Here is a 14602-nt window from a genome sequence, read left to right as displayed (position 1 = left end):
TTATCTCTTAATGGGCCGACTTGATTCAACTGGATTAGTCGGAGTCCAATTGGACTTTCGGATATTAGGATTCACACCGAAAAAAATATATTCGGAAGAGGTGTTACAAAAACAAAAAGTTTTGATATTTGTCTTAGTACCTTCAATTTATTTATAAGACATCAAAATACGATTAAAGAGATCCTCAATAAGGACCCTCCAAGTAATCATTTTGAGCAATACCTCAACTCATGACTTTATCAACCTTTCGAGTATCGAGTACCTTATATAATAAAAACATATATACATATAATATACACTAACGACCAATAACAAGTATACACTCGAGTTATTAAACCTATTCTCCAACTCAGACGAAATATTAACTAAATTTTTGAAATATATATATATATATATATATAATATTCTAACACAATGCGCAGATTATAGGTCTAGTTGTTATTCCTCCTATTCATTGTGCCGAGAATTTTGCCGAAAGAAAGAGTTTGGACACATGTCATCCGCCTGGGCGGGGATGCTACTGTTTTATGGTTGCGTCTTTATTTATTTCCTTCTCCCCAAATCTGCCATTTAGCATCCTGTCGAAACAAAATCCTTCCAACATATATTAGTCCACAAAGAAGAAATCTTACATTGTTTCGTGTCAATTTAACATGATCGGAATTTCTAATATATTTCGTCTAAGCAAGTTAATATCACAAGCTAAATTGATGCGCGTTATATTTAATTGTGTGTATATATATATATATATATTTGTATATTCATATCATGTGCATTTTCCGTCTAGCAATAAAATTACTTACATTTGATATAAAATATCTTTCCTATTTTGCATCTAATATCATACTATGTTTCTTAGGTGGTTTTTTTATTTAGTTTTATTTGAATTTTTCAGATTTTACATCTCTATTAATGACATGGCGAGTTATGATTGGTTCCACATGACAAAAGTGACACGTAGGATACGCCACGTCAGCAAAAGTTAACGGCGTCAAGGAGGATACGACGGGATGCACTTGATTGTAACCGATCCAAATATGTTTTGTACCAAATTTTTACAAATGAATATTTTGTATCAAATTGTTACATCATGAAAACTTTATTAGCTGAATCACTCAGCTCGGCGCCCTTTTTATCATATTTGCAAAGATGCTGCTCAACTTTTATTTAGTTTACAAATCAATCCCATTCAGTTTTGGGACAGGGACAGAGAGAGAGAGAGAAAAGCGTCTGCATGATGCAGACAGAAGCTTAACCGACTAGGATAAGGATTTCAAAACCAAACTGATTAATGGCTCAATTGTCATTAAGGATTCTATACCAAGGATAAATAAGTAAATAAATAAAGAACAATGCAGAGCGTACTGATTTCTTTCTTGTTCCTCTTTGCTGCCGGGTTCTCGAATCCCTCGACTGTCGATCACATATAGGTCCTCCTGATTCATGCTGATGTTCAAATGGAGCTGATAGGCCTCGAGGTGACCGGAGACTTTCCACATGAAAACGGACCTGTGCGCCTGCGGAAGTAGTATATGGATGGTTCTGTTCACCTAAACGATTGTGCGGGCCTTGAAGCTCGATTCTCCTAAGGACGTTGTTCTCCACATTGTATAAGAACAAGAAAAACGGCTCGCTGAAGTCCATTGGTGTGAGCATCAACTCACCCGTCGGCGTGCCGCCATGAAGAGTGATATGCCATTCAGGATCAGCCTCCCGCCATGGGATCACGCATGTTTTTTGCTTCCAAACCTGATTGTCTAGGTCCTCCAATACCCACAGAGTGACTTCGTTCCAAGGAAGATCAACGCCATCATCTTGAGCCAAGGTAGCATGCCTCGATAATTCGATCAAAACTGTGTCCACAGCCCCTCTAGGGAGCGGAATCATTTGAAATTTTTCCGACCTGACATGAAGTGCCACCAAGTGTTCGTCTTGGGCAGTATATGCAGTGGAGAATATGACCCCGTTGATGCAAGTACCGCGTTGGACATACGTTTCTCTTAGATTAGGAGGATAGTCATATAGTGGCCTCCTCCAGCCGCTCTCCCCGAGAACGAACACACGGCTCTCGATTATCTTCTCAGTGGAGCGTTCCAGCTTCCATGTGCTAAAGACCTTGTGCTTCTTCTCAACCGGATCGAACCCAAACTGGTTGGTGATGTCTACCAACTTGGCATCCAGACCAGCCTCAGTGTCCATAGTTTTAAGCTCGAATACCTCACGAGTAGTAGGATTCCGGATTCTGACAAAATCACGGAAGCCGAGGAAGTAAAGCCTGCCCACTGTTTCAGACATATAGACGTCCACTTGGTCGCAAATATTGACATCATAGGTCAGGGTTTGAGTCAGGCCATTGGATTGTTGTGGATAATCTACGGAATAATATAACTCCTTGCTTGAACTAGCGCCATCGACGCTCCAGGTCAAATCTTTGCGGATTTCACAGTTAGGGGCCCGAAAGATTAGCAGCTTCGGACGATACTCGGAGTAGGCATCGTGGGCTTCAACAAATCGAGGATCGGCTATAATAGAATGCCACAGCTTTGACACGCACCGGAATCTGCATAAGGATTTCACGGGGAGCCTCACCAGTATCTCGCGCTGCAGATCCAGAGGGAGCTCAATGTCGGTCCGGCTGCTCTCCGCCATTCTCCTTCCGCAAGCACGACCTCTGAATGAACAGAAGAAGATATATGGCCTCAAATAATATATGATCGATATTCGAGATAGATTTGAATTGGATATATCCATATGTATATATTTATATATTTTGCCAAGATTTCAATTGAATCACGTCTACATCTTTTTGTGTCAAGCAAACTATGCGGGTTTATCTCTTATTTTGTTTTAGTCTGTTATATTCAAATTTCAAAATTTTCCTTTTGATGGGTAAATTTCAAATTTACATACAGAAGAATCTGATCGCCCCCAGGAAGAGATATATACAATGACATAGTTGGACACAACCAAACTTTGATTTAAAAATTCTAGATAAAATACTCCTTAATGGCCCGACTCGACTCGACTAGATTAGTCGGGACCTAAATGAGCTTATGGAATTCGCAGCGGAAAAGAAAAAAAAAGCCAGATAAAAGATTACGTTACAATGGCTAAGATTACCATGACTAATCTCCCTCCAGAATTGCAATTCCGGAAAGCTCGATACTCCCCATGAAATTCATATGTAGATTATGGTGCGTCAAAATATACCATCACGGTACGTAATGAAATCACAATTAATAATCGAAACACAGGCTTCATTTCATCGATCAACCCGATCAGCTCTGTATATAAACTATTTATGCCCTACATATATATATATATATATATATATTCACTATCTACTCTTGATTGGACGCGTACAGGCGTGATATCAGCATCGTTGAGTTGTGTCTTGAATTTTGATTTGGTTTTATTTTTATCTTTCTAGATTCGAAACTCAATCTTTTGAAACGTGATATTTTCATAACTATTATATTTTAAGCCATCACTAATAGAGTGTACGGCGATATGTAAATATTTGTCCACGTGGAGACAGTCAGAGACGAATGACTAAGACTATCTCCAGCGCGTCTTTGCCAGGTGGCAGGAAGAGAGATGCGCATGCAAGTCAGCTGCGGGAGGAGCTCCGGGCATGAATCCAAATCCTAATTCCAAACTCTCAAAAATCCGCAAATTCCAAACTCTCAAAATCCAAATCCTAATCCTAATTTTCGATTCCCCAATTTAACTCATCCAAATTATCATAATTTGTATTATCCACCGAATTACACATACTCCGTCCCAATGCCCCCACATTACGGATATGAGGGCTCGACGTTGAACGTGCTAATGCTGAGTCCAATCGATCCCCGAATGCAACACCGACACCGAGTTCACCATTCACTAAAATTCAAGTGGCCCAAAGGGTATTGATACCTCAACAAAGACTATGTTCAAGCTGAAGGGACAGTTGGTCGCTTTGGTGGTAAATGCCGGTGGAAAGAGGATCAACTGCTAATCAGTGGCAGCTAAATGTTGGCAAAAATCCTGTGATCGACAATGATCAAAATTCTAGTTAGAATTTAATTCATGATAAATATGCAAGTTCTAATTTACTATTCCATATACCTTACGTCGGGTTGACGAAATACAATTTAGCAATATCTCATTGGAGACGAATATAACTGAATCGCGCGCATGGCACAAGTCGCCTCCAGTCTTCTTTGTTTGATTATGCTCATCTTAAGATAACCTCTTTCCTCTACCACATATAAGGTGTATTTATTTTCCCAACAATGTTCAACTCCACTTATCTTCAATTCAATATCACAATCATTACTTTTTTTTAAAAAAAAATTTAAACTATTCAATTCAATTTTTAATATTAAATTATCTCAACTATTCATTACTTTTTCACAATTCAACAATATAATCATTACTTAATCATTATTTTCTCTCAATTATTTATTATTTTTTCACATTTTTTCTCATAATTCAACAATATAATCATTACAAACCAATTAAAACCAAAACTTAACTCAACTTAACCCTCAATCCACAAAATCCATACTCAAAACTATTTTTTTTTTTTGGATGAAGAGACTTACAACTTTTAATCGGAATCGGCTTTAATATGGGCAGTCAATATAAAAGTCAGGATACATACAAAAAATATTCGATGAGATATATAGAACTGCCAAAAATTACAAAAATACTATAGCTAACATCAAATGGGTCCAGAAGAGGGTTACATATTCAACATATACAGCTACCACAAAATACCAATAGACGGTCGAACATGGAAATGTTACATTTCGACACGTCAAATGGATTTGGAGCATATGGTCAATGACAAAGCAGATTATGACAACTAATTCACCCAAATAAAGGAGATTATGACAACTAAATTAATCAGATCTCAAGATGAACGCATAAACCAAACCCCTCGCATAATCAAACTATTTTCCAAGATAAACAGACTCCACAAGACTTGACTCTAGATGGTATTAATAGATAGGCCACCATATCTATATCTATACCTATCTACATATCTATTCCAAAAAGACTTGACGCTGTGCAATAGATGATGGTGATGATTTAAAATATCGTAAATAAAATAAAAATAAAAATTATTTTGAAATTGAAATAAAATTAATTAAAAATAAAACCAATTGAAATTAGAAATTATTTTAAATATTAAAATAAAATTAAAGTGAGAGAGGACAAAAGTGATCGGAGAAGGAGGTGGGACAACTCTGCCAACAACGATCTCTGTATGAGTCACGTTTTCAAAACTTGACATATCAACAGTCGGGCAAAATCATGTCAATAAAACTTGATGACGTAAAATCATAATTAATTGTTTGTCTAATATTTTACATAGCTGAAAAGCTCTGTATAAAATTTGTTATAATTTTAGTTTTATGCCGAAAGTGTTACGTTTTTTTTTTTTTACCAAACACCAAAATATTACTCTAATAAAATATTTTGAACTAACTATGTGGTTTTCCTGATGTCAATATAATTTTGTTCAATTTGCTTCCTTAATATTTAAAAAAGAAATTACCCCATGCATGCACGTATTATCGACTAGTTTATATTAGAGGAAAAGAACAAGTTGTTGAACTTGAATGTGAACATATTGATAAATTGACTGTTGAGGTCTTGCATGTATGAAAATGATGACGTACCGTCTACACCGTTAAGTTGATAACTGGAAGTGTATAATCAAAGGCAAAGTAGACAGTGATAATTAGGTCAGAATACGGTGCACAACTTATATGCAGATAATAGTTTTCGTTTGACTCCATTGATATACATGTTTAATGTAAGTGCATATGTATGTATTCCTTATTTGCTTACCTTCAGATCCAAGTGCATGTAACTATCTGATATGCGGATAAACCATGTTAGTTCATTAATCTTGCTAGCTAGAAGAATATATGTAACTATCTCGCGGATGTACAATGTAACTATCTATGAGAAGTTTCACTCACCAATAATAGCTATTTCAATAAATAAACTTGCTAAAAATAGTGTAACGCACGCAAGTATGAAACCAGAAATTACGCCAGGGGACGATACAAATTCTTTCCTTCTCAATTAAATGGGCGTAAATTAAGTTTGATTATAAAGTAAGTTAAGCTTCTCTATTTTTACCAGGACTTGAATTGGAAGTCAGGGTATCCTAGCGAGACATCCCAGTCCCGACGTTGTCACTATTGACTCAAGCCCTACCAATGACCCTGATCGGGAGGTCATGGTCGGTGGTAAGGTCCCCTCCCCTTTCTCTTATCACTGCTTTTATTTATTTTTTTACATTTTATTTTATTCTAAAATTTCCGAAAAATGATTTGTTAATTATTAAAAATGCTATGTCATCATGTCAATAGTCATGCAGGATTTACGTCATCAAAACATTACGGCGTCAGTCCAAAAGTTGATAGTCAGTTTACAACTGATTATTATAATACAAATAAGTTACGTACCAAATTGTTATTTTTTACCAAAATGTTAAAATACCAAGTGTATTTTTTCGTATTAAAGTTACTACAATTCTACCGATTCAAGAGTTAAATTTGATTGAAATTATTTTTTTTTCATTTATCTTATATATAGATTCGATTAAATAATTTTTAATCTTGTAATTGAGGAGGTACTTTAACACATGGCAACACGTTGTTGGGGGGACCTATATGGGAACTTGCCCACATGACGATACATGGCGAAAGTTGGAAAGGTTAAGAATTACATGTGCCGCAACCTGATCAACAATTCCAAGTATTATATATTATATATTGATTTTCTTTTGATTCTACAATTCGATTAATGCCATTATTTTATTTCATTTCTAGTTATTCTTGTGTTTTTAATAAGATGATTGGCCAGTGAGTTGAGGTACCTACTGTAAGAATCCATTTTCTTTCTTTAAGAATATTACATTGTTCTTAGCAAATCATCTAAAAGCGATTACTTTATTCAGTGGGATTTTCTATATATTCATGCTTTGCTGGGCCGGACTGGGCTTAGTTAGATCAAACCAGGCTTCGCCTCTTCGTGAGCTTCGTGGGCCTAAACGGCCCATGAGGAGTCGGCCCCAAAACCCGGCCCCTAACATATATATATATATATTGTTTTTATTTTCAAAATGATGTATTGGGTGCAAGTACTAATTAAAATATAGGTTTCAATTATCATTTGCAACCTTTTTGTCATTATATTAGAAGAAATTATAGTTGTGATGATCGAATCTCATGACTATTCTTTTGTTCTTTGGTTAGGTTTTCTAATGAAGATAAAATTACCATTATCTGTCTTCGCATAACTAATTTGCATTGCTAGCCAAAAAAAGAACCTACTCTGCCCTACTGCATATTTCTTTTTTTGTCATGTATTAGTTTTTTCTTTATTTACCTTTGCAAGTCACCAAAAGAACGGTATTCATAGGTCTGAGATTCAAAGATAATGTGAACGGTGTCGTCTATCATAATAGGCAAATCGATCATCTTCAACTAAATAATAATTTTATTTTATCTGCTCGATACTTTTGGATATTCTATTTGAAGTTACATATGCGAGTGAAATAATCAATTCTTCATCATTTGATGTAACTTCAACGGATTTGCGTGGCTTCTGCAGTCAATTTTGATTAAAAGAAGATTAATTAACCAATAAAAGTAGATAAGTCAGGTTTTAGCGATAACTTTACTAGTCATTACTAATACACGTTTTCGAGACTTTTGCACATATGATCAATTTAGCAAGTAGACCCGACCTGAAGAATATTGGCGTGTTTATTCAGAATCAAATCCTATTGAAACGAGGTTGTATGGGTCAAGAAAACCTTATAGAAAATTAAGCATTGATAATTTATCTTTGATTCACCCAATTCCTGCCTGATATCACCTAATCGTGCGACCAAAAGCAAAAAATTAAAAGAATGGCATGTAGTCCCCTTTCCAGGGAGGCTTGTTGGGGGGGGCTCTGTCATTATCATACCATACTATTATTAGAAAAATTGAAGAACGATCTAGAAAACGAGTTTGCTCGGGTTGAACCGTGTTGCTAAATGCCTCACCTGCTACAATTGAATTTTTGCTTAATTTCCTTAACTTAAATTATATCTAATAATTGGGTAAGTCGATCCTTAGAAAACTAAACCAGAAATTTAAAAAAAGAAAAGAAAGAAAAAAACATTTCGGTGATTTTTTTTGGGTCACAAAGGATGTTCAAGGCCTAGAATAATTAAAGATAAATCCTAAATAACTAATAAATGGACGATGGTAGTCTCACAAGGCATCAAACATGTGACCTCTAAATCAATAAGTGAGTGCGTGCATCATTGCGTTACATTCTCTTTTCATAAACGTTTCAATGATTTAATTTGTTTAGACATGTGTGAGAGAAAATGCAAATTGGTCCATTAGGGTGTGAATGGGAACCCACTCACAACAATTCCGGAGAACCGAAAATTGAATAAATAATTCACTCAAAAAAAAGAAAATATAAGAGAAAAGGAAAATAATCTCATAACGAATCCCGTTATGGCATGCACGCCTTATGGTACATTGTCATTCTCATCAAATTGTTTATTATTGTTTCACCAAAAAAATTTGTTTATAACTGCTATGAAAACTTATTATATTATCAATAGGATATCAGATATTCAGCAAAAAAAAAAAAAAGAATAGGATACCACATACCATACTATATATATCTAAAGAGAAAATATGCTGTTGAATCAGATTCCAACTTCACTATTGATTAGATTAAACTATATTATTATTATTATTATTATTATTATTATAATCATTATTAAAAATTAAGAATTTAACTATATTATTGGGGAAAATTTTTTACATGTATAGATTTCAAATCTATGCAACACACCAAAATATGGTAAAATATTAAATTTATTTATGATTTGAAAACTATTTTCTTTTATATTTTTTTCAAAAAGAGATGGTTACATAAATTCAAAATTTATGTGACACTCGCGCGAAAGTTGTTTATTATTGAGAGGGTATATTTCAACAATAAAATAAAAAAGAACTTTATTAAAGAAAAAAAGCTGTCCAATTGTCATCCAATTATAAACAAGAAAGAACAATGCCATTATACAGCCGCCCCACCAACTTCAAATAGTTTGGTCCTTAATCATATATGTTGATTGAAGAAAATATTAGGTGAAATACACAACCAAATGGTTGGATAAAATTGCATTCCCAAATTAACAAATGTTTCACTACACAACTCTTTCTTCCTTATTGGACTCATATAATTCGTAGATGCAGTTTTACCCAATCACTTGATTGTGTATTACTCACTTAATATTACTCATCTAATATTTTCTCATATTAATTGATTGATCCTCCGTACGAGATAATATTCTCAGGTTTGTATTTTCCTCCTCGAGAGAGGCGGCCGGTTGCATTCAATAATTATCGAATAATTTTAGATCATAATTGATATGATAAATGAGACGAAATACTAGTTTTGAATAATCATAATTAAGGCAGAGATTCATCAATATTAGGTCTTGTGGCACTCGGCATGATTTATTGCCGTCAGTCTTGTGGAGCGCGACTGGTCCCAATAATCGGGTTGATACTGGTGAATAGCACAACTCCACCCGTTGCCGTAGGGCATCAGATGAGATAGGAAAACGAAAGCAAGAAGCTTCCAAAGTCTAAGTATACCGTGATTTTGAAATATAAAAAGAAGAAAGAGGACAAATAAAATAAATAAATGAATGAAGAAAATTTGGAACGCGGTTCCGGGGTGATGATCCCGTCATGATTTGCGCTCTGACCATATATATGAACACATACAAAGAAATACATACATAATTCTCCCAAAAAAAAAAAAAAAAAGGAATACATACACGCACATATATATATTCATAAATCTAGACTTTGGGGAGTGGTGGGGTTAATTTGATGTGTATTTGTTTTTTCTAATTCCTCCTCGACTTAGAATAGTAGTCGGGAGGTTGACTCCCTCCTCTTCTGCTCTAATCCTCCTGTGAATAACACAGACAGGCGTTACCTGCTTTGCTGTATCACAAGCATAACATAGGAGAAGAAGCAGGGGAAGAGAGGGGACTATATCGATGGCGGTCGCAGGGGAGACGACGTTAGAGCACACGCCCACGTGGGTGGTGGCAGCCGTCTGCAGCGTCATAGTGGCCATCTCTCTCGGCGTCGAGCGGCTCCTCCACTATACCGGCAAGGCAATCCATTTCTCCCCTCCCTACTCTTCTCCCTATTCCTTGTATATATGTGCTGTCTTCGTGTCGTGTTTGGTATGAATAAATGGAGATTTTACGGATGGGAATCCTTCCATTCTGTATTTCGGTTTCTGTTTCGCGTGGCACCTGTTGACTGAATCATGGATATGCCTCCGTTTTTTGGTTCTTGCAGTATCTCAAGAAGAAGGGCCAGAAGCCTCTGTTCGAAGCCTTACTGAAGATCAAAGAAGGTGACCATAGCTTAGCTTTACTTCGAGGAATTAATGATGACACGGTCTAAAAGGTCGTGCTCTGCACGAACGAATGGAAACCGGTTGAAATGAAACTCGAACATGGAAGGCTCCAATATTGTCCAGCGATTTCATTATACCCCATTTCCTTTTCTGCATATTATCGAATAGAGAAGAAGCTTCGAGATAGTATGATGATGATGATGGGGATGTGGGAATTTTTTTGCAGAGCTGATGCTCCTTGGATTTATATCACTGCTGTTGACGGTTTTCCAAGACAGAATCGCCACCATTTGCATCTCTGAGAAAGCATCCAAAGAATGGCTTCCTTGCAAGCTCGAAGAAGACGCTGCTTCCACCACTTCCCATTTTCAGGCCTTCTTTTCTTCTCCTGGGACATCTCGTCGGCTCCTTGCGGAAGCTTCTTCTAGTACCACCTCTTACTGTGCTACGAAGGCAAGTTGTTAATCGGACCATACGGTCGAAATCTTGAGTTAACTAATCGGAATTTCCAAGATTGTTCTCACTATCAATTCTTTCTTTTATTTTTCCAGGGGATGGTTCCATTGTTATCTGCGACTGCGCTCCATCATCTTCATATTTTTATCTTCGTGCTCGCTGTCACACATGTCATCATCTGTGTCCTCACCATTCTGTTCGGAGGAGCAAAGGTAACATCTGTTGTGCTTGTCTTTTTTTAGAAGACAATCGTCAATTCCATTTACAACATTTCGCACATGTCCTGCCAAACAATTTGTTTGGTTTGCTGATATTTCTTTTCAGTGAAGAGTTTGCTGATATTTGCCGGCCTTGCTGCAGATACGCCAGTGGAGAATCTGGGAGGATGCGATACAGAAGAGTGAATCCAATCCTGAAGATGGTAATTAGTATTGTAGTACCAATAACTCTTCTTATATTTCGGTATTGAAATCTTTCAATTACATCATCCCTCTTTTATTGGCTTTGAAATAGTTTTCCGGTCAACCGAGAAAATTTATGACATCTTTCATTCAATGGTGTTGCTTATGCAGAGTTGAAGAAGTTCACTCATGTCCAAGATCATGCCTTCATCAGAAATCGTTTCCTGGGCATTGGGAAGGACTTGGCCTTACTCGGTTGGGTGGTATGGAAATGAATCCTTTCCAACTCGATCAAGACCAAAGATATGGAGGAGGATCATTTTACATCCTGACAACTTCCCATAACTTTTCCTGTGTTTTACAGCACTCATTCTTCAAGCAATTTTACGCTTCCGTCACCAGGTCCGATTATATTACCCTACGCCTGGGTTTCATCAAGGTAAGCTATTTGTTTTCACGGTCATTTACGCTTCGCATCAGTCCTCGCTTATTTGCTAGTTATTCTTGTGACTGATCTGGAATATCATCACTTAAGACTCACTGCAGGGGAAACCCAAAGTTCAATTTCCACAAGTACATGATACGAGCCCTCGAGGCAGATTTCAAGAGAGTTGTAGGAATAAGGTAAGAATTCTTTCCCTTTCTTCTTGTTCCAGCATATGAATTTTTATGTTGTCTTTGCCTTGTTCCTAAATGCAAACTGAAAATAGTCAGTACATTGCTCATTATCTGTTCAAATCTTGCAGTTGGTACCTATGGATCTTCGTGGTCGTGTTTCTGTCGCTCAATGTTGCTGGTAATTAGATAATTGAACATCTACATAACGAAAAGTTCCTTTGGCACTTAAGTTTTTGGTGTTCATTTCCGACAAGCAAGACAGCTAAAATTACCAGTGTTTTATTCAAGAACCTGCAATTCACTTGCAGTATCACTCTGTTTGCAGGTTGGCATGCATATTTTTACATAGCTTTCATTCCGTGCGTGGTAATTTCGGACTATTAATCCTCCTATTGAATTTCAAATGAATTCATTCATCAGAAGAAAACTCATAATGGGTTTCTTGGCAGCTCTTACTGGCAGTAGGAACGAAACTCGAGCACGTAATAAACCAGTTGGCCCACGAGGTCGCTGAGAAGCATGTGGCCATTGAAGGAGACTTAGTTGTTCAACCTTCGGACAATCATTTCTGGTTCCACAGGCCGAAGATCGTCCTCTACCTCATTCATATCATTCTCTTCCAGAACGCATTCGAACTGGCCTTCTTCTTCTTTATACTGGTAACATGAATACGATTTACCCCATTGGTAGTGTTATCCTGAGAGTGACTGGAAGGTAGAACCTATTGTGATCATCTGTCTTTCTCTGATACATATCAGGTCCAGTACAAATTCAAATCCTGCATAATGGGACCAATCGGATACATTATTCCGAGGCTAGTTATTGGGTAAATTCTTTTCCAGATTTATCATTGCTTTTTTTCTTTGTTCAACTATGTCATTGCATACACGATTCTAAGAAGAGGCATGTTCGACCAATTTTGAGAACTATGATTAAATCAACTCGTGGTTTTCTTATTTTATAAATGTCCCTATGCATTTTCAGGGCGTTTGTTCAGTTCCTTTGCAGCTACAGCACTCTTCCCCTCTATGCGATTGTCACGCAGGTGAGTCTTGCATTAACTAATTGCCTTCGGGTTATATTCTCCATATAATTTAAGCTCAAATAACTGATGAAAGCTCTTTGGAAATTTTCGAAGATGGGGAGCTCATTTAAGAAGGCAATATTCGACGAGCACATACAAGAGGGGATCACAGTGTGGGCTCAGCATGCAAGGAAGAACCAAATGTTGAAGAAAGCAGCTAATGCCTCTAGTCATACCAATAACAACAGTCAAGCGGGTACCAAGGAAGCCGAGATGGTGCTCGTCGATAAAGATAAAGAGGAGGCCGAGGGTTCCCAGACGAGAAATTAAGTGCTTAGACTTGCAGAGATCCCCGACTTGCGCAAAAACCGTTGCTAGAGGTTCAAACGTTTTGGTAATTCCTTGTAATTTTAGTTCGTGAGTATAATGTAAAATTTAGACAAGTTGTTGCAAGATGATGATTACATAGTTTGTAATAGAGCTGTCACTACATATGTTTCCTCAATTTTTGGCAACAGCTTTTTGTCTTTCTTCTTTCTTTCTTTTTTTCCCTTCTTCCTGGAAAACAGGAAATAAATGGACATTTCATGTAGAGGTTCAAAAGGATTTATAGATCACATGTACAAAACAAATGCTCCATTATTTCCTCTATAAAATGAAATATCGCTTTTCCTCTTCAAAAAGAATAAAAAAAAAGGATTCTATAATCATCGATAGTTATTCAGAGAGAGAACTGTACCCTAATCCAAATGGTCCAATATTTTCTAGCCCAATGGCCTTTTACATGGACAAAGCATCCCTCAAGGTCAAGCACGATTTCAGATCATTACACACGGATGCAGTAGTATCATCAAACTAACTTAACTGATCCAGGTTTAATTCTTTGTCCGAACTTGATGTAAAGGGCATCACATATTATTCACGTACGATTCATCTAGAGGACGAGATAAGACATGACATTAGACATGGATGGGATGGGAACTAATATTCCCAAGAATTATATAATATTCTTATAACATGTTTGTTACTTATTTAAGTTTAGAATTGAGATATGAAGAAGAAATTATCAATATATCTGTTAGGTAAATATACTGTTTGATTCAACCATATAAAATGAAAATTTGAAAAAAAAAAAAACTAAAGGCTCTCCTAATAAAGGGGGTGGTGGGAGTAGGGCCGGCAATATTTGATACGACACGATTACACGACACGGACACGACACGAAGTTAAACGGGTTCGGGTTGGGTATTTTTGATATTCGGGTTAAACGGGTCCAACCCGTTTAGACACGATTAATAAGCGTGTCTTACCGGGTTGAACCCGTGTAACCCGATTATACACTATTAAACACGTTTAAATAAACGTGTTTAATCATGTTACTATAATCGTGTAACCCGTTTAGACACGTTTATGTATATGAATTGACCAAAATATCCTTTATGTAACCCTAACATCCGATTCCCAATTCGCAAACCTAATTTCATTTCCTTTGGGCCTTCGTTGCTTCCAGATCCTCCAGAGTCCAAACCCTAATTTCATTCGACCTCGACCCCGACGGTCCCGACCCCGACCCTCTGGCCTCTTCCCTTCCTCCGTCCGCGCGACCTCGACCCCGACCCCGACCCTCTGGCCTCTTCCC

General features: G+C 36.9%; 2 protein-coding genes across 2 annotated transcripts; one reads left to right on the top strand and one right to left on the bottom strand.

Annotated features, from left to right (window-relative positions):
• Window positions 1-258: 258 nt before the first annotated feature.
• Window positions 259-2799, bottom strand: LOC116194789 (putative F-box protein At1g50870). Its single transcript, XM_031523678.1, has 2 exons — window positions 1366-2799; window positions 259-578 (listed from the first exon to the last, which is right to left on the bottom strand). The coding sequence occupies exons 1-2, from the start codon at window positions 2749-2751 to the stop codon at window positions 540-542; spliced, it is 1425 nt and encodes a 474-aa protein (XP_031379538.1). The 5' UTR covers window positions 2752-2799; the 3' UTR covers window positions 259-539.
• A 7091-nt stretch (window positions 2800-9890) lies between these two features.
• Window positions 9891-13591, top strand: LOC116196407 (MLO-like protein 1). The gene is made up of 14 exons (XM_031526107.1): window positions 9891-10213; window positions 10404-10461; window positions 10691-10917; window positions 11016-11132; window positions 11281-11341; window positions 11493-11584; window positions 11686-11760; window positions 11857-11945; window positions 12068-12117; window positions 12265-12305; window positions 12389-12598; window positions 12698-12765; window positions 12924-12984; window positions 13078-13591. The coding sequence occupies exons 1-14, from the start codon at window positions 10094-10096 to the stop codon at window positions 13291-13293; spliced, it is 1485 nt and encodes a 494-aa protein (XP_031381967.1). The 5' UTR covers window positions 9891-10093; the 3' UTR covers window positions 13294-13591.
• Window positions 13592-14602: the final 1011 nt, after the last annotated feature.

This window comes from Punica granatum, chromosome 2 (assembly GCF_007655135.1).
Source record: "Punica granatum isolate Tunisia-2019 chromosome 2, ASM765513v2, whole genome shotgun sequence".
In the NCBI taxonomy this organism is placed as follows: domain Eukaryota; kingdom Viridiplantae; phylum Streptophyta; class Magnoliopsida; order Myrtales; family Lythraceae; genus Punica; species Punica granatum.
Note: the sequence above shows the minus strand (reverse complement) of the source record. Positions and strands in the feature narration are given on the sequence as shown.

Coding starts and splice junctions, on each gene's coding strand:
- LOC116194789 (XM_031523678.1), bottom strand. CDS start 2,751: ATGGATATATCCAATTCAAATCTATCTCGAATATCGATCATATATTAT. Junction 579..1,365: donor GAGGAACAAGAAAGAAATCA/GTACGCTCTGCA, acceptor TTGTTTCGACAG/GATGCTAAATGGCAGATTTG.
- LOC116196407 (XM_031526107.1), top strand. CDS start 10,094: ATGGCGGTCGCAGGGGAGACGACGTTAGAGCACACGCCCACGTGGGTG. Junction 11,133..11,280: donor TTCTGTTCGGAGGAGCAAAG/GTAACATCTGTT, acceptor GCCTTGCTGCAG/ATACGCCAGTGGAGAATCTG. Junction 11,585..11,685: donor TGGCCTTACTCGGTTGGGTG/GTATGGAAATGA, acceptor TGTGTTTTACAG/CACTCATTCTTCAAGCAATT.